Source organism: Coffea arabica, chromosome 4c (genome assembly GCF_036785885.1).
Source record: "Coffea arabica cultivar ET-39 chromosome 4c, Coffea Arabica ET-39 HiFi, whole genome shotgun sequence".
Classification (NCBI taxonomy): domain Eukaryota; kingdom Viridiplantae; phylum Streptophyta; class Magnoliopsida; order Gentianales; family Rubiaceae; genus Coffea; species Coffea arabica.
The window spans coordinates 5,499,272-5,523,634 of record NC_092316.1 but is presented as its reverse complement, the minus strand read 5'-3'; the positions used below and the strand labels follow the sequence as shown (position 1 = coordinate 5,523,634).

Sequence of the window (24,363 nt, the reverse complement as noted above, 5' to 3'; positions counted from 1 at the left end):
CCAACCCCCCTAATACCGATGTGGGATTGAAACCCCGACAGGGCATGGACCACTTTTATTTAATACGGCAGAAGATGCAAAACAGATTTTCATATGAACACTTAATAATAATAATATATTCCAAGGAGTACTTAGAATGGAGGTGTGTGTTGTTTTTGGATTGATTCAAGTGGCCGCGTGGACTGTTGACATGCATTCCTTTCATCTGCGGAGTTGACTCCATTCACCCCTTCACTTATAATATATATTTGAAGGCACCACTATTGATCTTTTTATTTTTATTTTTGACATGTATTGATCTTTAAACCTTGAAAAACCAATTAATTGATCCCCGGTAGGGGCAAAAACCGGAAAAGAAAAATGAAAATTTGAAAATTTCCAACTGGCCTCAAAAAACAGTGTAGTATTAGTTATTTTGTCTCCCCCCTTTATGGGTTCTTGAAGATTTTTCGTGTAAAAACTTTTGCATTCTAGAGGTCGATTTTTTCATATACGGACTTTGTAACATATATTGGATAGAGTATTATTTGGAATAAATACTATCGCACTTTTTGTGATACGATGTATGTGAACTTAAAAGTCGATTGATAATATAAAAGATGGATTGAAAAATATGTTTATGATACAAGTAAAATATTATTTAAAAAATTTTGACACCCAAACAAACCTTTAGTCCGGCAACATTTCAAATGAAAGTTCCAAACACTTTCTCTCGATTCTTGGCCATGCTAGGTAGTATCTTGGGTGCCAAAATGGACAGAAATTAATTTTAGTAGCATGGATTTCCTATATTTGACTACTTGATAAACATCTACTCTTTTTTTTTTTTTCTTGCCTTCCTTTTGCCAAAGGTTCGCCGATTAGTATGGTGGACAATTTATAAATTAGCATAACTTTCACCATCCAAGTTGCACTAAAATCCCAAACACCTATTCAGCCATCTACCATTTCTACCCCTATTTGGACAAAGTTACAATTTGTCAAACTTCAAAGGCAGCAAGTCGAAGAGAATTTGCTGTCAATATGATACACGAACCCCACCCCTACTCCCCCACGCATCCCACCAAATTTATATTTTATAAGCAGCCATAGACAAAATAACGGGCCTGTTTGGAAGTCTAGTTTTTTAGCAAGTTTGTATTATACTAGTTTTTTAACAACTTTTGCTACAGGAACCCTAAAAACTTATCAAAATTTTTAACCTACACACTTAAAATATCCAAAAACACAAAAAAAAAAAAAAATTCCATTCCCACAAAGCTTCTTCTTCCTCCCCCACCACCACCTTCGTCGCCGCCCACAACCTTTGCCACCGATTCCGGCACCGATCACCTCTTCCGGTGCCGGTCTTCTTTTTCTTTTTTTTTTTCCCTTTTCCCCTCTTCCTCCCCAGCCATCCTCCCCCTCTGTCTTTTTTTTTCTCCCTGCGTCTCCCCCACCAACCTTCCCCTTCCCCTCTGCCCGATCTGGTCGCGAGAGAATCATTTCATTGGTTTTTGCCCCAGAAAATCACACTTGCAGGCCGCTGTGTTTGTTTCTCTGCCAGCTACCAACTTAAAAAATCTGACCAAGAAGATACGGCAGAGGTCCTCTTAAGTAGTTTGCACTTAAAACTTTGCAGAAAAATTGGTCGTCCTTGCACTTGGGAAATCTTCATCGAATCCTCCTTCTGCTAGTCTCAATCAACCACAGTGGCTGTGGTGCACCACCACCACGCAGCTCTTTCCCCATCTTGAATGTTCAAGCGACACACTAAAACCTCGCAACGGGGTAATTAGCATTTAGCATCAATCATGCAAGTATATAAGAACCTTGCAAGGAGTTAGGGGAAAAAGGAAAATTGCCAAAAAAAAAAAATCATTTCGCTGCTTTATCTGCCGGCAAGAGCAAGGAGAGGAGAGGGGAGGAGAGGGAGAGGGAAAATGTGAAAAAAAAAAGAAAGAAATCAGGCATGGTGAGAAGCGGGAAGGAGAAGGGGGTGGCGGGGTAGAGGGATAAGGTGCAGAGGGAGGTGGCGGGGGGAGGGGAGGAGAAGGGGAAAGGGAGGAGAGGGGTGGCGGGAGGTGGCATTGGTGGAGTTACTGCTGGGGGTGGCGGAGGTAACGGGGAAGAAGAAGAAAAAGAAAAGAAAGAAAAAGAAAGAGAAAGAGAAAAAGAAAAAGAAAGAAAAAAAAAGAAAATGAAAAAAAAAATTTTCACCTTACAAAAACTTCTATAAAATTTTTCACCGTACAAAAACTTCTATAAAATTTTTTCAAAAACTTCTACAGTGCACTACAGTAAAGTTTTAGACAAACTCTCAAAAAACTTAGGTTCCAAACAGGCCCAACATCCCAATCCTTGTCCAAAATCTTCATTCAAACATTTCAACATGCCCCATCAACCTCTCCTCTTCCTCCATCTTCTCCCTTTCTTCATCTCCTTCGTTTTCATGAAATCATGCGCCGGCAATAATAACTCCTCCATTTGGCCACACTGTCCGGCGTCCAAATGCGGTAACATTGAAGTCAGGTATCCATTTTGGATTAAATCCAACGATACGGCCATCCAATACTGTGGCTATGAAGGCTTCGGCCTAGACTGCACGCCATCTTCAGTTCCCGGCAATTATAACCTCACTCTTCACCTCCCCCCCGTTGATTTCCACGTACAAAATATAAACTACCCAGATTACAAGCTAACCCTTGTCGATGCCGACGTCACAACAAATTTATCGTGCCCAAGACCACGCCACAACCTTACTCTTGAGGACTTGCCATTAAACTATTCCACACAAGATTTGAACCTCACTTTTTACTTCAACTGTACTGTTCCTAGCCTTCCTTTTTCTGCTTATCCTGTGGATTGTCTGAAGTCTGGTGGGAACATGTCCTTTGTTTCATTAGAAACTGGTACTAAATCTGATCCTGATTGGTTTAAGTTCTGTGAGGAAAAAGTAGTAGTAACAGTGACTAAAGGGGAGATTGAAGGGAATGCTAATGGTATTTGGGAGAGTACGTTCGCTGGATTTGTGCTTGATTGGTATAGCGGATTTGAGTGTGCCGGGTGCGAGAATTCTAGTGGCCGCTGCGGCCACAACAACACCACCACCGAGTTCTTGTGTTTTTGCAATGACGGCACAATTACGCATGATCACTGCAAAGGTACGCTGCACTTTCTCGAGTCTATTGAAAAGTTTTTTACAGTGACAATAATATTGTAAGGAATATAGTCCTTTGCCATAGTGTTATACCCTTTTCCTTTACAATCGCGTTATTACCTTTGCTTGGAATTATAAGACTTCATTAATTTTAATAAATAGTCCCCCAGCGAGAGAACGAAAGAGTACAGAAGAGAAGGTTGACAAGGAATTTGCAGGTGGGAGTTTTGCAGAATTAGATAGTTCCAGCTGTGAGATTAAAAATCAGCGTCACATGCAAATATCCAAAGTGCAAAATCATTTGGATAAAAGCGTTGAAAATATGCAAAGTGCTATCACTTTGGATATGCATCCAGTTGAGGCTGTGCTAAGCCTAGTACTTATCTATATGACCAAGACCACAAAAGGGTAGTACATAGACAAATTCAGAGTCAATGGGGATTTTTTTGGCTTGTCATCAAAATGGTTGGCAGAGAAAATTGAATCTTGCAATAGAGTAATTTGATCTCCACCTGATTTGCACCTCCTAAGTACTAGTAGCATGAACTATGAAGTCAAAACACAGCCTTGCGTTGACCTTTTTTTTTTTGTTTTTTCCTTGTTTTGAACTTTGACAACTTTTAGTTCAGTTGATTTGGTTCTTTATAAGTTTCAAGTACCCTGTATCCTATAGGCGGCGGACAAGGTTTTTCCGAAACCAAATTGTACAACTTTCTATTGTTACGCAAAGTTACAGTGTGTAAATCCTGTACTACACACGATTACCGTTAAGATTATGTAGTATCTCAATTTAATCTGTTAGTGTTAAGTCGGTTGACCTTTTTTCCCTTTTTTTTGGGGGGCCAATTAGCCTCTGCAATTTCGACTTAATGCCAGAGAGAGAGAGAGAGAGAGAGAGGTTTACGAAACATGCTATGCATATGTATCAGAATCTCCTGTTAAAATTCACAAAGGTGTTTTGCTGTCTGTCCTGTTATCCTACTATAGAATTGCTGGAATGTATACTTAACCAGCAACCCGTGTCTCTTTTTCGCTTTTGATTGAGATATCAGAATTTTCTGTAGCTACTTCATGACTTAGCAAATGGATTCGAAATGGTTAAAGTACCAAGTACAAAGAAGAACAGCCAAATAACCTTAAATGAGACCAATTGTCACTTGTCTTAGCTCTTCCTTACTGACATTGTATTAGTCTTGCAGGTGCTCATGACTTGGGTCGTTTGTTGAAGGTGCTCATTGGTATGTTATCTTTCCATCATTGTTTCAAAGGAATTGCCGATATCAGTGATTAAAGAATATTAAGCAGTATCCCTTCTGTGGTTGCAGGAGCAATGATGGCTGGAGTGGGAATACTGTCCTTCTCAATAATATGCTACCGTTATTATAAGAAAAGGAAAAATGATAAACAACTCGAGGCCTTCATCAAGGAATTTGTATCTCTCAAACCAAGAAGATACAGCTACTCTGATATCAAGAAAATGACAAATTACTTCAAAGAGAAACTTGGTCAAGGAGGGTATGGTGAGGTCTACAGAGGAAATCTTTTTGACAAACGTCCTGTTGCAGTAAAAGTCCTGAGAACCAACAAAGGCAATGGCGAGGAATTCATTAATGAGGTTGCAAGCATCAGCAGAACTTCCCATGTTAACGTTGTCACTCTTCTAGGATTTTGCCTTGATAGTCGCAAAAGAGCTCTCATATATGAATTCATGCCAAATGGATCGCTTGATAAATATATCCATCATGAGTCTGAGCCCCGCTTGGGTTTCGAGAGAGTGCATGAAATTGCAATTGGGATAGCTAAGGGACTTCATTACTTGCATGGAGGTTGCAACACACGCATTTTACATTTCGACATAAAACCTCAAAATATTCTTCTTGATGAAGAATTTTGTCCTAAGATAGCTGATTTTGGACTGGCAAAGTTGTGCGCCCGAAGAGAGAGTATTGTGTCGATGTTAGGAGCTAGAGGAACAATTGGCTATATTGCTCCTGAAGTGTTTTGCAGGAACTTTGGTGGAGTCTCCTATAAATCTGATGTCTACAGTTATGGTATGATGATCCTTGAAATGGCTGGAGGAAGGAAAAATGCAATAAACGTTCAATTAAGCAATTCAAGTGAGGCATATTTTCCACATTGGCTATATGATCGAGTTCTGATTGATGGAGACCTAAAACTGCATGGTCATATTATGACAAAAGAAGAAAATGACATTGCAAGGAAGATGATATTGGTAGGACTATGGTGTATACAGACTAATCCATTGCATAGGCCGACAATGAGCAAGGTTATTGATATGCTGGAAGGTAGCTTAATGTCGTTGGAAGTTCCCCCAAAACCATTCTTCTCTTCACCTTCAAGATCAGAAGAAGGATCTTTGGACATGACATTGCTGCCACAAACAATTTTACCTACCTCTTCAAGTTCACCAGCTGATTCTGGCACCAGATAAGCATAACAGAACTGTAAGGTTTAAGCCTAAAGTAGACATTTTTTCATATTTGCGATCTTTGATGCATCAAGGAGAAGTTATGCAACACGTGGATGCGGATTTGAAAAAGTTCGTCAATCAACCCAAACTTCACTAGTTGAGTCTGCAATAATTGTATCTTTTGATCACTGGTAAGCACAAGAAAATTGACTGGATGACAAAGTCTCTGATTTTTACGGACTTCTGGCATTTAAATTCAAGATAGTAGGAGAATGACAAAAAGAAAAAAAAAATTCCTTTACTTTGCTATAGATTTCGTAACGCTACAGCCCATAATTTGGGGCAAGATGCCATGATCTGTGGGTTTAATGTGAGAAAAGTACTATTTCCTTTTTTTCAGTTGATAATCTCATTTTTTCCTTTAATCCTCTGGTGGTTTCCTACTTTCTGTGTGCAAAATTAGTGTGTCACTCGAGAAAACTCCTCTAATATTAGGAACAATTGAAATTGTTAGTAAAGTTTGGTTCTAACATATCCATCTTTGCGGGGCAGATGGGATAAAAACAGTCCTTAAAAAATAAAAAGAAAATTTTGCAGATTCTTCAATAGATGCAGGTCGATTTTGATATGTCAAACCTTTTAATAATCATTTTAGTCAATCACATGATTTACATTTTTGCTACATGGTACACACCTTGAAATGATTTTACGTAGAACCGGACTCTTTCAATCAGATTAAAGTCCCCTAAATTTGTAGCCTCAACCATGGAAAAACACAAACTCTGGTAGCCTCTAAAATGTAAAATTAGAGCTCTGCAATTACAATAATAATGACTTTCTGTTGAGATATGCAACTTTTCCTACATATTTTGCTAGATTATGTTTGATATCAAAATAATTTAGTTATTAGAAAAATAAGGATATTTGTTAACAAAAGATCATGTTGGTTTGTTAACAGATATTTTAGATAAGATTTGCTAGTAGAAGGAGATTATATTTTGTTGAGATTTCTAGGATAATTGTTAGTTGGATATTTTGCTAGTTTGTTTCATGTAATCACTATAAATAGTGAGTTGATGAATGTAGAACAAAAAGCTCATTTTCCACCTTCAATACAAGTCTCTTATAAGCTTTTTTTGCAACACTAAGGTGTTGTTTCTTAGTTCATGCCCCAAAAAACCAACACTTTCCTTTTCATTTAACTTGAACTTTGGTAGATGTAACGGCTCTGGAACAGTTGTTCTCACTTGATGAAACAGTTGACAGAATTTTGTTTTGCTCTTGGGTATATATATGGCTAACTGACATAGTTTGCAGTTTCCATAGTGGACAGCATCAACATAAGAGATGAAAATGGGTGCATTGGATACATGTTAATTTGTAGGACAAAAATGAATGAGTGGAATCAATTTAACTAATGCTGCTACATCCTTATATGTACAGCTCCTTTAAGGTGCAAATATCTGGCAGATCGAAGCAAGCAAAATTCAAAAATCACAAAAGGGATATGACATACATGCGACTAGTTAGGGAAAGCCAGGCAGATATTCAGGTACTGGTACTAGTGGTTGTTGAACTGCTCACTGAATTTGTAAGGATTGAATCTGGCGAGCTAGTTAACTGATTAATTTTCAACAATACAACGTCATCTGCTTGATTATCCATTTCTTCTTTCTTTTCTGCATTGTAATCCTTGTTTTGGATTTCCAGCAGTGCTTGTAGAACCTCCTGCATAGTCGGTCTCATGTCCCTCTCATATTGTAGACATTGAAATGCTAACTCTGCTACATCCTCAATCATTGCTGTCAGCTTGTAATCTGAACCATATCCAAGATTATCATCCACAAGTTCATGCAACAAGTGGTTTTGGATCCTGTGAACAGCTATGTTTGACAAATTTATTTCATGCCGATGCCTGGTGATGTCTACTGCTGGCATTGATGATATGAGCTCAATCAACACAACTCCAAAACTGAAGACATCACTCTTATCTGTAAGGTGATAGCATTGATGATACTCAGGGTCTACATATCCTGGAGTTCCTTGTGGAGCAGTTGAAACATGTGTAGCATTAATTGGGAAGAGGCGAGATAGACCAAAATCTGCTACTTTAACGCAGAAATTGTTGTCCAGGAGGATATTGTTGGTCTTAACATCTCGGTGGATAACATCAGAGGCATGTAGGTAGGACAATGCACTTGCAGTTTCAATGGCGATGTTCATTCTAGTACTCCATGGAAGGGATCCGGGCCTTGCTAATGGACCGTGAAGATGATCAGCAATGGTGCCATTAGGAATGTACTCATACACAAGCAAGAGTTCACGGCAGTGGCGAGAAGTGCATCCATATAAAGAAACCAGGTTCCTATGGCGCAAGCGTGTCAAGATTTCAACTTCATTCCTGAAGTGCTCAACTCTTTTGAAGTTGCTTTCATATAATCGTTTCACAGCAACTTCACGCCCATCTCTCAGTTTGCCTAGCCAAAATGTGCATTGGTATATATGTCAATCAAATTGTGATGCCCATAAAGATCAGGCATACAGTAATATTCATGTCTGCTCACCTTTGTAGACAGTGCCAAAGCCGCCATCTCCAAGCTCTTTATTCGGATCAAAACAATTAGTGGCTTCTTCTAGTTCGGTGTAAGCAAAGATGTGCACTCCAAGGTAGCCGCTAGCCCTTTCAGGATCTATCACTGAAGAGGAATAGGAAGAAATGTCTCGAGATATCAACGTTGAACCAGAATCGCGGTTTTTATGCCTACGTTGATAGACAAAGAATATAACGCAAAGAATAAGGGCACTCCCTGCAGCAGCACCAAAGCCTGCAAGGAAATTGTAGGATTTAAAAGGAATTATTTATAGTTATTGACTCTTAAATAAACGAAATAGTTAAAGAAAGGGACAAAAACTCAGTCCAAGGAGGAAGGGGATTTACCAATTCCAATCTTCAGTCGCAAATTTGACCCTCCACCTGCAGTATTCAATCATACGGAACAATATGTAAGTACCATTTGGAAAGATTTCAATTGTTGGTAACATGGTAAATCATGCTGAATAGCACCAACGCATGAGGGTTGATGGGCACAATTAATTCCATAACTTTAGGTACAGCAAGAAAAGGATTGTTTTTCAAGCAACACACTAAATAGATCCAAGTATTGAAATAGACAGCATTCAACCAATAATACTTGTATTGAATGTCCAAAAAGTTATGTTTATCCTAGTAAGCTCTACTGTTGTTACCATCATCACAGGTTTTTGGATGGATATGGTCATCACAGTAACACACAAAATCATCGTAATAGGAACCGCATTCCCCTCCACTCCTCCTGCATTTGCTGCAGCTATCTCCATCCCACTGCAGAACAAATCCTTTCTTCAAAACATCAGTATAATTCATCGCTAACAATCTATTCAAGCTGTCAGTAGCTACTGGCGCATTCACTGGAGGCTGACATGACTGTTCTGAATGGTTCCGGTGATCAAGGATTTCAGTATGGAAAACAGCAAAAGCATGATGACTAGCATTACAAGCACAATCCAAGGGGTATGTCTCTTCCTGATACGGCTCAGTGCAATTGTAGAAGAAGAAAAGATCCACAGTTTCAGGGCCATAGCTGAATGGAGTTCCTCCGGTGCTAAAATTATGTTGTGGGGCTGGACACTGGTCACTAACATTATACAACTCAGCTGGAGATAGCAAAATTGAATCATTCGTGTAAAATATGTCCCTGATGATATAATCATCATCAGAGATTTTCAGGATGGGGTTTCTGTCCCTGCAGGTGACATTGAACATTGGTGAGCCACAATATGACTCTTGCCTGCCTGGAATCCAGAAGGGATATTCTATCTTCAATCCATTCCCACAGTTTTGAGGCTCGCAAGCACTTGAATTTGTGTAAAAGCATGCAATTCCATCCATCAAAATAGTGAAGAGAATGGCTATAATTTGAATACAATGACATTTGTAGGAAGTTCTATGATCCATTAGTATGGAAAAGAAAGAAAACAGCAGAAGAGAGCCAAGGGATGTATGAAGTTAGGCACTGGAGTGCAAGGAAGCATTGGCATCAAAATTCAAAAAGCAGCTGCCTTGATCAAATTTCAAAAGGAAGTCTTAGCTTCGCCTTTGGTTTGTTGTACCTTACGAACTGAGGTTTGACATTCTTCAGAAGAAGGACAAATTTTTCTTCAAGACTTTAAGCAAAAACAAAAGAATAATTATCTCTCTCTTGGTGAATGAGGTGTAGGTGAATGATAGACCACCTCTTGTTTTTGAATAATTATTCACCAAGAGAATAATTATTCAAAAGCAAATGGTCTATCATTCAACCGGGGTGCAGGTGAATGATAGACCACCAAGATGACACGATGTTTGACTTCATGAATACCCTAGTACAAGACTTCTTCTTGTTGGTTAAAAATTTTGGAATATTATCCCAGCAAAAATAAGGAATACTTAATCCTTGCACCCCTATTCCTAACCTTGATCTCACTCTTTATTACTCTCTATTATCAAACCACAACCCCCCCCCCCCCCCCCCAAAAAAAACAACAAGGCCTAAGTTTAAGCAGTAAAAAATCTTTTATGCATTGACTAGCATGATGAAACCTCGGATTTTTTCACAGTTACAAATGCTCATTGCTTTTCCCTAATAATAACAAAAATTAAAAAGCCAATGCATAGATGGTCCATGAGCAAAGGTTGAAGCGTGACCGAGTGGAGAACAATTCAGGCCAATGACGTTTACAAACACTACTATATCCTATAAAAAGTCCAAACTAGTGATGGGAAACCAATTGCAGATGGAGATACGAACAAACTAATAAATATAAAACGTCAAAAAGTTTCTTTCATATGCACGACTTCGCTTCAGGGATTGGGTTGGTGAACCGAAAGGGACGAAATGAGGATGGAGGAAGCTCCCCTGGTCAACCTTTTCACATGGGGCTTAATCATGGAACTGGAAAATGACCGTTTACTTGGACAAAGACGACCACGCGCTTACGCAACTCTTCTCTGTCCTGGCTTTATCTTGCTTTTCCGGTAAGTTCCGATCCCGGGAAAGATGTAATAGCAGGTATTTGTTTTCTTCCCATGGAATGATTTGATAGCTATTCGGCTGTGCCTACGTGCTCACTACAGGTGACTTGTGAACTTCTAAAGCATGTCTAGTGTCTACCATGGACATCTTCAACAATTAAGAGCCCATTCAAATTGTTATTTTTAGAAATTTTTTTTAAAAAAAAAAGAATTATAAAAATTTAATATATTTAAAATAAAAAAGATGATTAAAAGATGTGACTGTAAAAATTGTTTAAGAAAAAATGGCAATCCAAACACATTAATGATCACATTATGATGACAAAGATTGTGATATAAAAATGATGCATAGACAGCATAGTATGTGAACTCAAGAATGATTATTGTCCCAAGTGTCACCAAAGTCAAACTGAGATGGCATCTTTCCATACCATGAGAATCATTTTATGACGCAATATGATAAGTAGATTTAAAATGCAAAGTCTACTGCCCTACTTTTATTAAGGCAATATCTTAGAGGCACATTGCAACGAATAAAATTAAAAAATATTTGCAAATTTTATTTTTCTTCAAAATTAGAGTATTAAAAGGGAAAATTTCTATGGGTTGAAGTAATTTTTGAAAACAAGAAAACATAAATAAAGGAAACAGAAAAAGATAGCCGCTGGTATGTGTAATTTTAAAGATTGTTAGAAATAGATAGTGGATAAATATAAAAGAGTTGTGCTTGTAAGTCAACATGGAGAAGTGATAATGATGAAAAATGGATAGAAAATTACAACTTTTTTTTTTTTTTTTTGGGTCAATGATTTGTCAAGCTCGTCTACTTGGTTCCAGGGACAAGGCCATCAAAAAGATCCATTCCCAGTTTGATCTGGGCCTAAAACTTTTCGTCCAAAATCTCAAGTCTAAGAGAGTTACAATTAATTTGCATAAGATTGATTAACGAATGCTAACTTATTGGCAAAGCCTTTGAGCCTGGTGTTACCCATTACACTTGTTGGGCTGCTGAAAACCCACTACTTAAATTGGAGACCAAGCCCACCTTAGCTCCATCAGCTATACAATTAGGCCCATACAACTATCACCCCAAAATTCTAGGAGAAAGGAAGATGAAGGGATTAAAGAAATCCCAGAAGATCCCATCCACGGACAGTGGACATTTTCAGACTTCAGAGCCAACTAAGGTTTAGAAGTTATAGAACAAGAAGATTCAATAAGCTAAGCATGGAGATTCAAGAAATCATTTAAATGTGGATATCATTTGAAAATGAATAGTTCAGAAGAATCGAACTTTTCGATTGATTCTGGTACTTGGCATCCTATGAATGAAGACATGGCCTCTTTGAATCCTACTGAATTTCATTCGAAGGAGGAAGCTTATAAAGATTGTATTGATACGGTCCCCAAGAACCCCCAAGCATGCACTTGACTATTTGAAACATACCACATTGAATGGAACTAAGCCAATTGAGCCTAAATTTCACAAAACACAACAACATATTGCTCCTTACCTTATTTAAATCATAAACTTTCACTGATGAGTTAGAACTTCCATATGTTTTAATTCTTTTGAAAATTATTAACTGCAATTTTCAGTCCACCTATGTCAACCTGGTACAGGGCCAACAAACACTAAAGTACTAAAGCCACGAGTGCAAAAAGTTCTGCATCCTATCCTATTAGTGCTATGCCAATTTTATGAATGTGCAACGGCAGAAGTGTATCAGTCAGTATCTCGTATATACGGTTTGTTCAGCTCCTCCGCAGTCCAGATTGGCTGATTTGGCCTTTGGCCCCTAGAGATTTATTTAGCTTATGATTGTAAAGAAAGCGCAGTAATTAATTAACCCGAAGACACAAAACCAGCTATCTAGATTTGCCATTAATCATTTTATCCAAGGCCTAGAAGACACAAAACCAGCTATCTCGTTTGAGGTTCCTTCAAACTGAGAAAACCTTGTTCCTTAGGGGACAGTTCTATTAACTAGAAACTAGCAAATATTTGAACATGATGGCAGATAGAAAGAATTAAAGACACACACACCTCCATAACTAGAGCATATGAATTGAGGAGTTCCATCGGGGCAAAGGCAGGTAGGTGAAGTTGAATTTGTCCGAGACCAACGCTACCCGCTTGATCTCTCACAAACTAACAAGCTGTGCTATTTATATTGTACTTCAAATTGATATTTGAACCCCTGATTCAGTAGCTCCTGTAAGCTCAGTGATGCATTGCTTATGAATTGCTCTAATTCCCTTATCATAACAGGGACACTAACGTCCGGTTCGAATCTCTCAATTGAAGCCTCAACAAATAGAGCTAACCCATTCTTTGTATGACCATTACCGGTGCAAGAAAGTTTCAACATTACCATCACAAGCATAGTACAAGGTAATATCTTGGACATCAGGTCCAGGGCGAAAAAGGGATGGATTAATGGACGTTCTCTGGTAGTTTTCAGGACAAACATCATCCCAAAGATCATCGCGGGCAATCCTGAGGCTAAGAACCCGAAAAGTTTGACTACTGATATCTGTAGTAAGATGATGATCATCTTGGTGGTACTCGACCTCAATTCCTGGTAGGCAGCGTTCTTGAGACTTATTGCCTTCCCAGAAAGGATAGGTGATGTTGGGAAAATTCTTGCCACAGCTGAAGAGGGCATTACAATTCAAGAATAGTTCATCTTCATCGCCAAAGGATGTTGAGGAAATGATCAAGATGAATATGATGGCTGAGATTGAGTGGAGCAGTAGGGAAGGATGGTTTTGATTATGCATTTCCTAAATTTGTTGGTTTTGAGGGAAAATATGAAATCGGACTTGGTACGATCATATATGAAGAAGGATGTTGATTTTGATGTAGACAGAAAACAATAGTTGGAGAAAGTCGAACACTATTCAAAGGAAGAGAGGGAATGGTAAGGTTGCCTGTACTAAGTAACAACTCCTATTTTTCAAATGTACAAAGGTTGACTAGGCAATTGTATTTGACAAAGAAAGGAGTCAGAATGTACATGAGAATAAGGAAACCAGAAGGCGGACTGCTTCATGCTAATTGGATTCTCTTTAAAATCAGCAAAAAGAAAAAAAAAGTATTAACCTTTTCGAGATTGAGAATTTATTTTGTTTTATTTTAATACTTTTAGCAGGTGTTTCTTGGGGATAGGACCAATTCCGTTCCACACAAGGTTTTTGGACTTTGACCGAGAAAATTTAACAATTTGGAAAAGTTGAAGGGTATGAATGCATAAATAAGAGTAGAAAAAACAGCTGTAAGTTGAAGGGTTTTGTCTTTGATTAATTAGTTAATTAATATTCAATCCGAACTCACCGAACATCGCTAAATCAGCCGAATAAAAGACTTCCGATGCTGACAGCTCAGACTAATCAACTTGGCGGCATGCATTGTCCGCTTTTAAACAACTGGTCAAAGAATTCGCCCGCCTTAAACTTCGGTTTCACCCCGGAAACACCATCACCTCCTTACCTAGCTATGCTTTCCCGTTACCAACAAATTTATTTCTGCCCTTCTATATATGCCTTGTCAGCCGCCTATAGGATACAGGGTACTTGAAACTTTCAGAGAACCAAATCAACTGAACTAAAAGTTGTCAAAGTTCAAAACAAGGGGGAAAAAAAGAAAAGTCAATGCAAGGCTGTGTTTTGACTTCACAGTTCATGCTACTAGTACTTAGGAGGTGAAAATCAGGTGGAGATGAAATTACTCTATTGCAAGATTCAATTTTCTCTGCCAACCATTTTGATGACAAGCCAAAAAACGCCATTGACTCTGAATTTGTCCATGTACTACCCCTTTTGTGGGCTTGGTCATATAGGCAAGTACTAGGCTTAGCACAGCCTCAACCGGATGCATATCCAAAGTGATAGCACTTTGCATATTTTCAATGCTTTTATCCTAATGATTATGCACTTTGGATGTTTGCGTGTGAGGCTGATTTTTAATCTCACAGCTGGAACTATCTAATTCTGCAAAACTCCCACCTGCAAATTTCTTGTAAACCTTCTCTTTTGTACTTTTTCGGTCACTCGCAGGGGGACCATACATTAAAATTAACGAAGTCTTGTAATTCTAAGCAAAGGTAATAACGCGATGGTAAAGGAAAAGCGTATAAATAACACTATGGCAAAGGATTGATATTTCTTACAACATTATTGTCACTGTAAAAAACTTTTCAATAGACTCGAGAAAGTGCAGCGTACCTTTGCAGTGATCATGCGTAATTGTGCCGTCATTGCAAAAACACAAGAACTCCTCGGTGGTGGTGTTGTTGTGGCCGCAGCGCCCACCAGAATTCTCGCACCCGGCACACTCAAATCCGCTATACCAATCAAGCACAAATCCAGCGAACGTACTCTCCCAAATACCATTAGCGTTCCAATTAATCACCCCTTCAATCTCCTCTTTAGTCACTGTTACTACTACTTTTTCCTCACAGAACTTAAACCAATCAGGATCAGAATTAGTACCAGTTTCTAATGAAACAAAGGACATGTTCCCACCAGACTTCAGACAATCCACAGGATAAGCAGAAAAAGGAAGGCGAGCAACTGTACAGTTGAAGTAAAAAGTGAGGTTCAAATCTTGTGTGGTATAGTTTAATGGCAAGTCTTCAAGAGTAAGGTTGTGGCGTGGTCTTGGGCACGATAAGTTTGTTGTGGCATCGGCATCGACAAGGGTTAGCTTGTAATCTGCGTAGTTTATATTTTGTACGTGGAAATCAACGGGGGGGAGGTGAAGAGTGAGGTTATAATTGCCGGGAACTGAAGATGGCGTGCAGTCTAAGCCGAAGCCTTCATAGCCACAGTATTGGATGGCCGTATCGTTGGATTTAATCCAAAATGGATACTTGACTTCAATGTTACCGCATTTGGACGCCGGACAGTGTGGCCAAATGGAGGAGTTATTATTGCCGGCGCATGATTTCATGAAAACGAAGGAGATGAAGAAAGGGAGAAGAGGGAGGAAGAGGAGAGGTTGATGGGGCATGTTGAAATGTTTGAATGAAGATTTTGGACAAGGATTGGGATGTTATTTTGTCTATGGCTGCTTATAAAATATAAATTTGGTGGGATCCGTGGGGGAGTAGGGGTGGGGTTCGTGTATCATAGATTCATAGTGACAGCAAATTCTCTTTGACTTGCTGCCTTTGAAGTTTGACAAATTGTAACTTTGTCCAAATAGGGGTAGAAATGGTAGATGGCTGAATAGGTGTTTGGGATTTTAGTGCAACTTGGATGGTGAAAGTTATGCTAATTTATAAATTGTCCACCGTACTAATTGGTGAACCTTTGGCAAAAGGAAGGCAAGAAAAAAAAAAAAGAGTAGATGTTTATCAAGTAGTCAAATATAGGAAATCCATGCTACTAAAATTAATTTCTGTCCATTTTGGCACCCAAGATACAACCTAGCATAGCCAAGAATCGAGAGAAAGTGTTTGGAACTTTCATTTGAAATGTTGCCGGACTAAAGGTTTGTTTGGGTGTCAAATTTTTTCAAATAATATTTTACTTGTATCATAAACATATTTTTGAACCCATCTTTTATATTATCGATCGCCTTTTAAGTTCACATACATCGTATCACAAACTTCACTTTACCCTCCTGTGGTTTAGCGTTTTTTCACATAACCCCCATGTGATTTCAAAAGCTATACATAACCCCCTCATGGTTTGGATTAAAGTGTCAAAGTAACGGAAATGGTCACTCGTAACGGCGTCACCTAAAATGTCAAAAATACCCTTATGTAAGGTTGAAATTTATGTATTAACCAAGGGGGGTTATGTGTATATTTTGAAAAGTATAAGGGGGTTATATGATAAAGTATTAAACCATAAGGGGGTTATATGGTAAAATATAAAAATCATAGGGGGTTAATGTGTCATGTATTTATAAGGGTAATTTCGACATTTTTAGAAGTTCCGTTACGAGTGACTATTTCTGTTACTTTGACACTTTAATCCAAGACATGAGGGGGTTATGTATAGCTTTTGAAATCATAGGGGGGTTATGTGAAAAAACGCTAAACCACAGGGGAATAAAGTGGAATTTACCCTATTCCAAATAATACTCTATCCAATATATGTTACAAAGTCCGTATATGAAAAAATCGACCTCTAGAATGCAAAAGTTTTTACACGAAAAATCTTCAGGAACCCAAAACAAGGGGGGAGACAAAATAACTAATACTACACTGTTTTTTGAGCCCAGTTGGAAATTTTCAAATTTTCATTTTCCTTTTCCGGTTTTTGCCCCTACAGGGGATCAATTAATTGGTTTTTCAAGGTTTAAAGATCAATACATGTCAAAAATAAAAATAAAAAGATCAATAGTGGTGCCTTCAAATATATATTATAAGTGAAGGGGTGAATGGAGTCAACTCCGCAGATAAAAGGAATGCATGTTAACAATCCACGCGGCCACTTGAATCAATCCGAAAACAACACACGCCTCCATTCTAAGTACTCCTTGGAATTATTATTATAGTGTTCATATGAAAATCTGTTTTGCATCTTCTGCCATATCAAATAAAAGTCCGGTCTATGTGATTGAACCTTTTTACTTTTCTGCAGTGAATGAATTGAGATTTGATCCGATGAGTGAAGAATGAAATTTCATTACCAATTTGGCAAAATTCATTGATCAATTCCATCTTAGCGTCCAAGAACAAACAAAAGTGCCCAACTTCCTCGTTATTTCCTTGAAGCCGATATTTGTTCTCTATTAGTAGTTGAATTGGTAAAAAGGGGCAATTTCCTCGTACAAAAATTGAAGCCACATTAGAAGAAGTCGTCTTCGGCTTCGTCTTCGGCCCCTCCAACCTTCATTCGCTTGCTTTGTAGGTTCCAGGTCTTCTTCATCAAGAAACCCCACCTGGAACAACAAATACCTCACTCCAAGATAAGATTGACATCTTTTTTTCTTTTCCCATCATTTCTTGAAGCAATCATGCCACCATGGCTACAGACATCAGACTTTTCCGAAACTCAATACAAACAAGAGCTCTTCTATCCGACCTTGGAGGCAAAATACTAAGTAAAAGAGTGGCAAATAATAATGTTTAACTAATGAAATTCTATTCATTCTTGCACCTTCGTTAATGCATTCTTCTCCACCCACTTGCATTAACAATGAAGAAGGTATGCTCGGATAAGATGCCCTCGAAGCCTTCTAAGGTTCAAAACTCAACTGGTGGCAGCCATGCACCATGCTGACTGCATATGAATGACCTAATTCAGCCTTTGGCTGAGGATATATTGCGCATATTCTGAACCTCCATATTTGATACAAAAGTTTCTCTTTTTCACTTAAATGGAAACATGTCCTCTTATTATCCTTCTTTAGACAACATAGATAGCAAGATCTGGAAAAATAAAGGTGGAATAAAAAATATTCCCAAAAAAATATCCCTAAGCATTGGTCTTTATAGTAGTAATGCTCAGTAATGCAACAACTTATACACAGGGCTAGGGGAAAAGAATGAAAGAATGAACATCTGAACCTTTTGTTGATGAAAGGTTCATCATAGAATGGAAGTGAAGCTCTCAACTGGATCAGATTCTTCAAGCATGGAAGCTGCCTGGAAGCAGTCTACAGCATCAGCCATCCGACCATCATCCCTATGAACCAAACCCAAGTGGTGCCAGGCTGTGCGATTGGTAGGTTCAATCCGTAGTGCATCAGAGAGTAGAGTTCTAGCTAATGGCAACATCTTAAGACCCATCTTACATAACAAAGATCCAAGCAGAATCTTGCAAGGTACATAACTCGGTTCCAATAAAAGGGCATTAGTGTAAGCACTCAAAGCTTCATGAAGTTCTCCACGTCTTTCGAGCATCAGACCTGACACAGTTACAAAAGAAAGGATATAGAAATTACTCTTAAGGCCATAAATGGACTGAGCCAACACCATTAATAGAAACCAACCAAGCCAACACTATTATGCAAGCCTTTTTTGGTATTGCAAGTTGCAGATAGCTTGAAAACTATGTCAAGCTTTGCGTGTTAACTATTCATGATTCTTTTGTATGTGGTCTCTGGGATTTGCTTATCGTTAAGTAGCTTTTGCTAAGTTAAACAAATCAATCTAACACTGCCTGTAGCAAGTTGAGTTTCAAGTAGTTTGGTTCCTATTTCAACCCTAAACACTGATGATTTTTGACACCAAGATTTTCACATTCCTACCTTGAACGGACAGAGATGTTAGTCATCTAAGAAAAGAAGTACGAATAACAAAACAACTGAATGACTACTTATTACACACAGGCCTTCATCAAAATAAAAGCAAACTGATATTCTAAATCTTTGAAAATACTAGCGCTCAATGGCCTTGCTTCCACCTCTTGGAATGGTTGTTCGATTCTCGATACATCCATCTAGCTCCTCCACTCATATGTCTTCCAAAAGAATGCGAAATGAAAATTCCACTTCTTTAGCAATAGGTAAGAAGCAATGAAAACTCACATCCTGTAGTATATGCATATGCTATCATAGCTGAGGGTCACGTCCAATCATTTTCAACAAATTTGTCAGATAAATGTGTGATCAACCAATATTAACATATTTGGCAATTTAAAAGAGAGAAGAAGTAGAAATTTCAGCATTAGTCATGCTTCTAAAACTGCACCTTAGCAATACTATCTCTCAATCTATTGTCTAATGTGCTAGCAAAATTATAGAGGCCTTCTGCTCAAGAATCAATTTTGAGCAGATACCAGCCTTGTGATAACTAGCCAATCCTGGTCTTGGATAATCAGAATCATATGGATTTTACTCACAAACAGCACCAGGAAATGGCCTTGAATAACTGATAAAGAATAGAAGACAATATGTAAAAATTCTCAAAGTTTTGTGTCTTGCCTTCAGCGTGCAACGTATCTGCTGAAAACTCTACAAGAGCTCTAGCTTTCCCCAAGCAAATCTCTGCATCCTTCCAATGTGAAAGACTAGAGTATAAGTTTGCCAGGCCATGCCAAACATCATATTCGTTTACTTTATCATCCTCAACCTACAATTAACAAAAGAGAAAACCTGAATAATCCCAAAATGATTAACTCCCCCAATATTTAACAATTAGCATAGCTTAGATGCCATGCATTGCTTCAAACTTCTGGACAAAATGAAGCTTAATACCAAAAGAGAGGGATGCACTATGCAGCATGAAATAGAATTTGTGAAACCAAGAGAGGTAGCATTCTCCAGGGTACACAAGAAAACATTTAAATCTGTAAGAAGCAAACAGGAAAGTAAGACATCAAAAGGGGAAGTTTTCAATGGCACCTGAGGAAAAACTCTAAGAGGTCCATAAGATTTCCTCTGCGCTTGGACTAATGCAAGCAGGTAACGATAAGTTTCAATGGCATCCGTATGTAGGGACTGGGAAATTTGCAGCTTTGCTTTCATCCTGAGCAGCGGTCCTTGATCCCATTTTGCTGTCTCATCTAAAGCAGCATCAATAACAACCACGGCCTCTGAATAACGCTGTTGAGCAGACAAAACTAAAGCAAGCAGCCTCCAGCCTCCTAGTACAGATCCTCCTGTTGCATCAATATAACGCCTCGCATATCGCAAAGCTGCATTGAGATTTCGGTGCTCTGCATATTGAACTCCTAGTTCAAGAATCAGATCAGTGTTTTCTTTCTCTAAAGCTGTTGCGCTAGCTAATGATCTTAGTGCTTCTGACTGAAGACGGGATCTTTCAAAATCTGAAGAAGAAACTTTTGCTTGCTTTCCTAAACAAAGACCTAACACGCGGAAACCTACACCTTTCAAATGTTCATTCAGTCCAGAAGAGTTGGCAATTGCCCTCTGTGCATATTCCACGCCCTCAGCTGCAAGAAAGGTGTCTTCACTACAAATTTTTGCAGCCAACAACAAGGAAAAAATATCATCTGGATCTTCATGTTTGTGTAGAGACTTTCTCAGGAGATTTAGGGCAGTATCATTTTGTCCTGCTCCACTATGGCAGAGTGCCAATGTTTTCCAGCGGTCAGTACGATGAATTACTCCTGGCATGACCTCTTCTAGTTGCTTTGCTAAAACAGAAGTTTGGCCACATAAAGATAGTGCAAAAGTAAGGTGCTCTATAATTGATGGATCCCATTTGATCTTGCCAATGTAAAACTTTCTCATAAGAATCATGAAAAGCAAAATTGCTTCTTCAAGATTGTTTCTCGGGACGTAGGAACCATCAATTTGTACAGCTAAACTGGGTGGGCCAAACTCTACACCGCTATATAGCAAAAACACAGCAAATGCTTTCTGAATCCTTGCACAGCAGTCATTGTCGAGATTCCACTGGCTGAGAAGAGCACGTCTATAAGCAGACATTGCTTCAGAGTTGGATCCAGCTTGCTTCCAAAGCTCTGGAAGGAGCTCAACTGCATGGCTAACTGTTTCTTGCAACTTACTGTCAACTAATACATCAGGTATGCCATCACAGAATATCTTCTCTACTGCGTCGAGTACACTTTTACACTCCTGAGCAGCTTCTACAAAATCCCAGCAAAACGAAGTTCTGTAAATAACAAATCAAGGAATTATAAATGAACAGAACTCTACATCTAATTCTTTATACAACTGGGAATCACTATATAATTAGCAAGTGGAGAGATGAAAATGGCAGGTACATTTCCACAGAAGTCTGAAATAAATTTTGGTTTAATTTATGTACCATTTACTCTGCCAAGCTTTTGAAGAGATTTTGCTTTTAAGTACACAGCCTCAAGGACAAGGCTTGCAGCATGCTGTGAGCCAGCATGAACAGAATCAGAGCGAGATCGGCCCTTCTTCGAAGGCGGCTTCTCAGCCTGAGGTTGCATCCTCTGTATAGCAGCCTGAAGATCGATACCATCGAAAACCCGTAGCGCACCTTCAACATTTCCTCTTTGATATTCTAACCTTCCAAGAAGAGCTCTTGCTTCCTATAACAAAATGACCGATCCATTATCCTGATGCATTGTAGATAAATTAATCTAGAAAAAGCTGCACAGTGACATGAGTAATGACAATCCAAGACATACTAATATTAATGCAATGATGACATATATTTAGGAAATGCATGGACAAACCAAAATGCTATGGGATCTGTTTCTTTTACTGCATAAATGTCAAACTACAGAAACCACAAAAGGTTCCATACTATCACTATTCAGCTAATACGCAGCAGACCATGCTTAAAGGGTGTTAGGAGAATAAAAGGCTTTCTGAGAACTGCTCATCACAGCTCCACATTAAACCATTGGCTAAAAATGCAGAGTATTTAGATGCATACTAGGTTTAGTAAAAAGCATCTGTACTGTAAAAGCCACTTTAGAAGGCATAAGCTATAGACTGCAAACACTAGATTGCTAGTACCAACAACTACTGCATCATTAGTAACTTCTTGATTTGCAAGGACCACATTGGTTACACAACCAACCGATTGTAAGGCCAAATAAATGCATAAATAATTCTTCATGTATATGACTTAAATTGTTTGATCTACACAACAACCACCTCAAGTTTTGTTTGTCGCATCATATACACATAAACCAGACAACATATCACAAGCCACACCATGAACATTCAACTGAACAGACGATTTCAAAGTTAGGATTCCAACCTCAAAATTGAGCGATAAGCCTTCACGTAAGGCAGATTCAGCCTCCTGAATATTGCCCTCATCGAGCTTGGCTTCTACTACAGTTGTCTGCATACAAATCCCATTTGCACATACTTGCCGGACAGATGGATCGATCTCAAGCTGACCAAATTCTTCGGATTCCCCTTCAGACATTTCTGACTTCTCCCTATGCTCACAATAACAAACAAAAACAGCAGCGTCCCATCATCTTTTAGTCCCTTCAAACAACCACCCCGTGATCACATATAAAAACCCTCATCAATTATAACTCCAATTACGCATCCAGTTTTTACGAGGATAACATAAATTAAATAAACAAATAAAGAAGCTGCTTGCTTGGTACATGTATACTCATATAACTCAAAAATACACAATTGCACGTGTATTCGTATAGATTCTAAAAGATTATGTGGGTGTCATAGTTGTGGGACATCAATTTAATAGAACCCTTTTCATTTTGGACTAATTTATCCAAAAAAGAGAGCTTTTTTTTTTTGTTTCCTGCAAAAATAAAAGCATTAGTTCGTTACAATGAAACATTAGAACTTGATATAGCACAATTAAATTTGTATTTATGAATCTACAGACAAAATGGTGCTAGAAAAAATCTCTCTAACAATAGAGATTTGAAAAACGCTAACCTGGACACTGGATTGGAGATAATATCATTATTATCAAGCAAAAATATTCCAGGTTGCAGAAAACGAGAAAATTGACAAACATTAGAACATTCAAATGCGAGAGAGAGAGAGAGAGAGATCTTTTTTCGCCGTGCTTTTTACCTCTGATTTTGGAGCAGCAGCCAAGCAATGTCCTTGTTGTTGTCTATTGGCAAATATACGGAAAGAATGAGGAAAAAGAGGATTACATTAGAGGAGGAGAAAGGGATGGAAGGAAGAATTCTGGATTCAGCATCAGAGACTCAGAAGAATGAAATCAGAAAAGGGTACTGTTCTATTTCTTTTTTTTTAATTTTCTTGTTTATTGATCGATCTTTTCTGGTCTTGTTTTTTGAGATTTTGACTTATGACACGAATTTCAACGAACACAATACACAAACAAAGAGAGATGAAAGTGCTACTTTTTTAGTACAACGGCCCACCCTCTAACGCTCTCGTACTCTCCCCATCACAATTGGAATTGGAAGGAAATATTCAGATTATGATTATTAGTTTAAGGATGCTGCCGGCTTTGTCTTTTTAATTTTCCCTTTCGTTTTTCTAATGGGGTAACTCGCAAGAATGCCGGCTTATTCATCTTCTTCTTTTTTTTTTTTTTGGGGTTGTTCTTTTTCCTTGGTTTTTTTCATTTTTGGCCTTGTTTTAGACAGGGGGAAAATGAACAAATCTTTGCCAATTCACATTCACCATGACCAACTAGGCTCATCTTTAGTTAAGGAAATTTTTTTAACTTTTGTGACCCATACTAGAAACCTATGCAGTTGTCATTTGTTTGATGAGCAAATTTTAATTCTTGATGGTGTCAAAGTTTTCGAACATCAAATTTGTCAAAATGTATATTATGTATAAAGGAGTCCTATTATAGTCATGTTAATTAGTAATTTACTATCAAAGAGTATTGATTTTATCCTCTTAAACACTCATGTTTAGTTTTTGGCACTTATTCTTTGACTTCCGAACGCTATCAAAATTAAACTTTTTGATATTTAAGAATTTGTCTTAAAGATTTGAAAGTTATTAATAATGAGTGTGTTTGGATAGGAGATTATTAGAAATAATATTTGAAAAAATAATGCAGCGCTTTTTATAATGTGATATATGTAAGATAAACAAGTAATTGAAAAGATAAAAAAATATTTAAAAATATGTTTTTTTGATGCAATCAAATAATTTTATGTAAATAAAATCATAGTCAAATAAATCCAATATTTATTTAGATGAGGCCTCATGAAAATCAAAAAAGTAAATTCTAGCAGTCCTATTCTTCTTCTTCTTTGAAGTCCAATGGTAATACTAATGCTTAGCGCACACAATGTCATAATACATTTTTGTAATAAGTTTTGTGAGTTAGGGTTAAGATGAAATTTGGGTTTCCAAAAAAAATTAGAAACTTGTATTGAAATTTGTCATATCTC

The 24,363-nt window shown here is 38.0% G+C and overlaps 3 protein-coding genes across 9 annotated transcripts; 1 reads left to right on the top strand and 2 right to left on the bottom strand.

Moving 5' to 3' along the window:
* Positions 1 to 990: 990 nt before the first annotated feature.
* On the top strand, positions 991 to 8,145 carry LOC113740116 (LEAF RUST 10 DISEASE-RESISTANCE LOCUS RECEPTOR-LIKE PROTEIN KINASE-like 2.1). 2 transcript variants are annotated; one of them, XM_072045694.1, is made up of 4 exons: positions 991 to 3,143; positions 4,339 to 4,377; positions 4,465 to 5,604; positions 7,014 to 8,145. In XM_072045694.1, the coding sequence occupies exons 1-3, from the start codon at positions 2,372 to 2,374 to the stop codon at positions 5,589 to 5,591; spliced, it is 1,938 nt and encodes a 645-aa protein (XP_071901795.1). In that variant the 5' UTR covers positions 991 to 2,371; the 3' UTR covers positions 5,592 to 5,604; positions 7,014 to 8,145. The 2 variants fall into 2 exon arrangements, 1 of the variants encoding a protein (XP_071901795.1); XR_011812953.1 differs by having other exon boundaries at positions 992 to 3,143; positions 4,465 to 5,761.
* Positions 6,948 to 15,695, bottom strand: LOC113739985 (LEAF RUST 10 DISEASE-RESISTANCE LOCUS RECEPTOR-LIKE PROTEIN KINASE-like 1.2). Of its 2 annotated transcripts, none has more exons than XM_027267439.2 (4): positions 14,848 to 15,695; positions 8,509 to 8,544; positions 8,135 to 8,395; positions 6,948 to 8,047 (listed from the first exon to the last, which is right to left on the bottom strand). In XM_027267439.2, exons 1-4 carry the CDS (start codon positions 15,632 to 15,634, stop codon positions 7,119 to 7,121), a joined length of 2,013 nt encoding a protein of 670 aa, XP_027123240.2. In that variant the 5' UTR covers positions 15,635 to 15,695; the 3' UTR covers positions 6,948 to 7,118. The 2 variants fall into 2 exon arrangements, with proteins under 2 accessions (XP_027123240.2, XP_027123241.2); XM_027267440.2 differs by lacking the exon at positions 14,848 to 15,695 and adding an exon at positions 8,817 to 10,088.
* A 2,314-nt stretch (positions 15,696 to 18,009) lies between these two features.
* Positions 18,010 to 23,482, bottom strand: LOC113740441 (protein NPG1). Of its 5 annotated transcripts, none has more exons than XM_027268070.2 (6): positions 23,051 to 23,482; positions 22,248 to 22,434; positions 21,318 to 21,567; positions 19,925 to 21,135; positions 19,505 to 19,652; positions 18,010 to 18,487 (listed from the first exon to the last, which is right to left on the bottom strand). In XM_027268070.2, the coding sequence occupies exons 2-6, from the start codon at positions 22,419 to 22,421 to the stop codon at positions 18,168 to 18,170; spliced, it is 2,103 nt and encodes a 700-aa protein (XP_027123871.1). In that variant the 5' UTR covers positions 22,422 to 22,434; positions 23,051 to 23,482; the 3' UTR covers positions 18,010 to 18,167. The 5 variants fall into 5 exon arrangements, with proteins under 5 accessions (XP_027123871.1, XP_071901794.1, XP_027123868.1 ...); XM_072045693.1 differs by having other exon boundaries at positions 22,248 to 22,769; positions 23,051 to 23,481; XM_027268067.2 differs by having other exon boundaries at positions 22,248 to 22,486; positions 23,051 to 23,481.
* Positions 23,483 to 24,363: the final 881 nt, after the last annotated feature.

Excerpts from the sequence above, each read along its gene's own strand:
- LOC113740116 (XM_072045694.1), top strand. The coding sequence starts at position 2,372 with ATGCCCCATCAACCTCTCCTCTTCCTCCATCTTCTCCCTTTCTTCATC. Across the intron at positions 3,144-4,338 it reads TACGCATGATCACTGCAAAG|GTGCTCATGACTTGGGTCGT; the intron begins GTACGCTGCACT and ends TTAGTCTTGCAG. Across the intron at positions 4,378-4,464 it reads TTTGTTGAAGGTGCTCATTG|GAGCAATGATGGCTGGAGTG; the intron begins GTATGTTATCTT and ends CTGTGGTTGCAG.
- LOC113739985 (XM_027267439.2), bottom strand. The coding sequence starts at position 15,634 with ATGCCCCATCAACCTCTCCTCTTCCTCCCTCTTCTCCCTTTCTTCATC. Across the intron at positions 8,545-14,847 it reads TACGCATGATCACTGCAAAG|GTGGAGGGTCAAATTTGCGA; the intron begins GTACGCTGCACT and ends TGAATACTGCAG. Across the intron at positions 8,396-8,508 it reads GCGACTGAAGATTGGAATTG|GCTTTGGTGCTGCTGCAGGG; the intron begins GTAAATCCCCTT and ends ATTTCCTTGCAG.
- LOC113740441 (XM_027268070.2), bottom strand. The coding sequence starts at position 22,421 with ATGTCTGAAGGGGAATCCGAAGAATTTGGTCAGCTTGAGATCGATCCA. Across the intron at positions 21,136-21,317 it reads AAAGCTTGGCAGAGTAAATG|AAGCTGCTCAGGAGTGTAAA; the intron begins GTACATAAATTA and ends GGGATTTTGTAG. Across the intron at positions 19,653-19,924 it reads CTCTTAGAGTTTTTCCTCAG|GTTGAGGATGATAAAGTAAA; the intron begins GTGCCATTGAAA and ends TGTTAATTGTAG.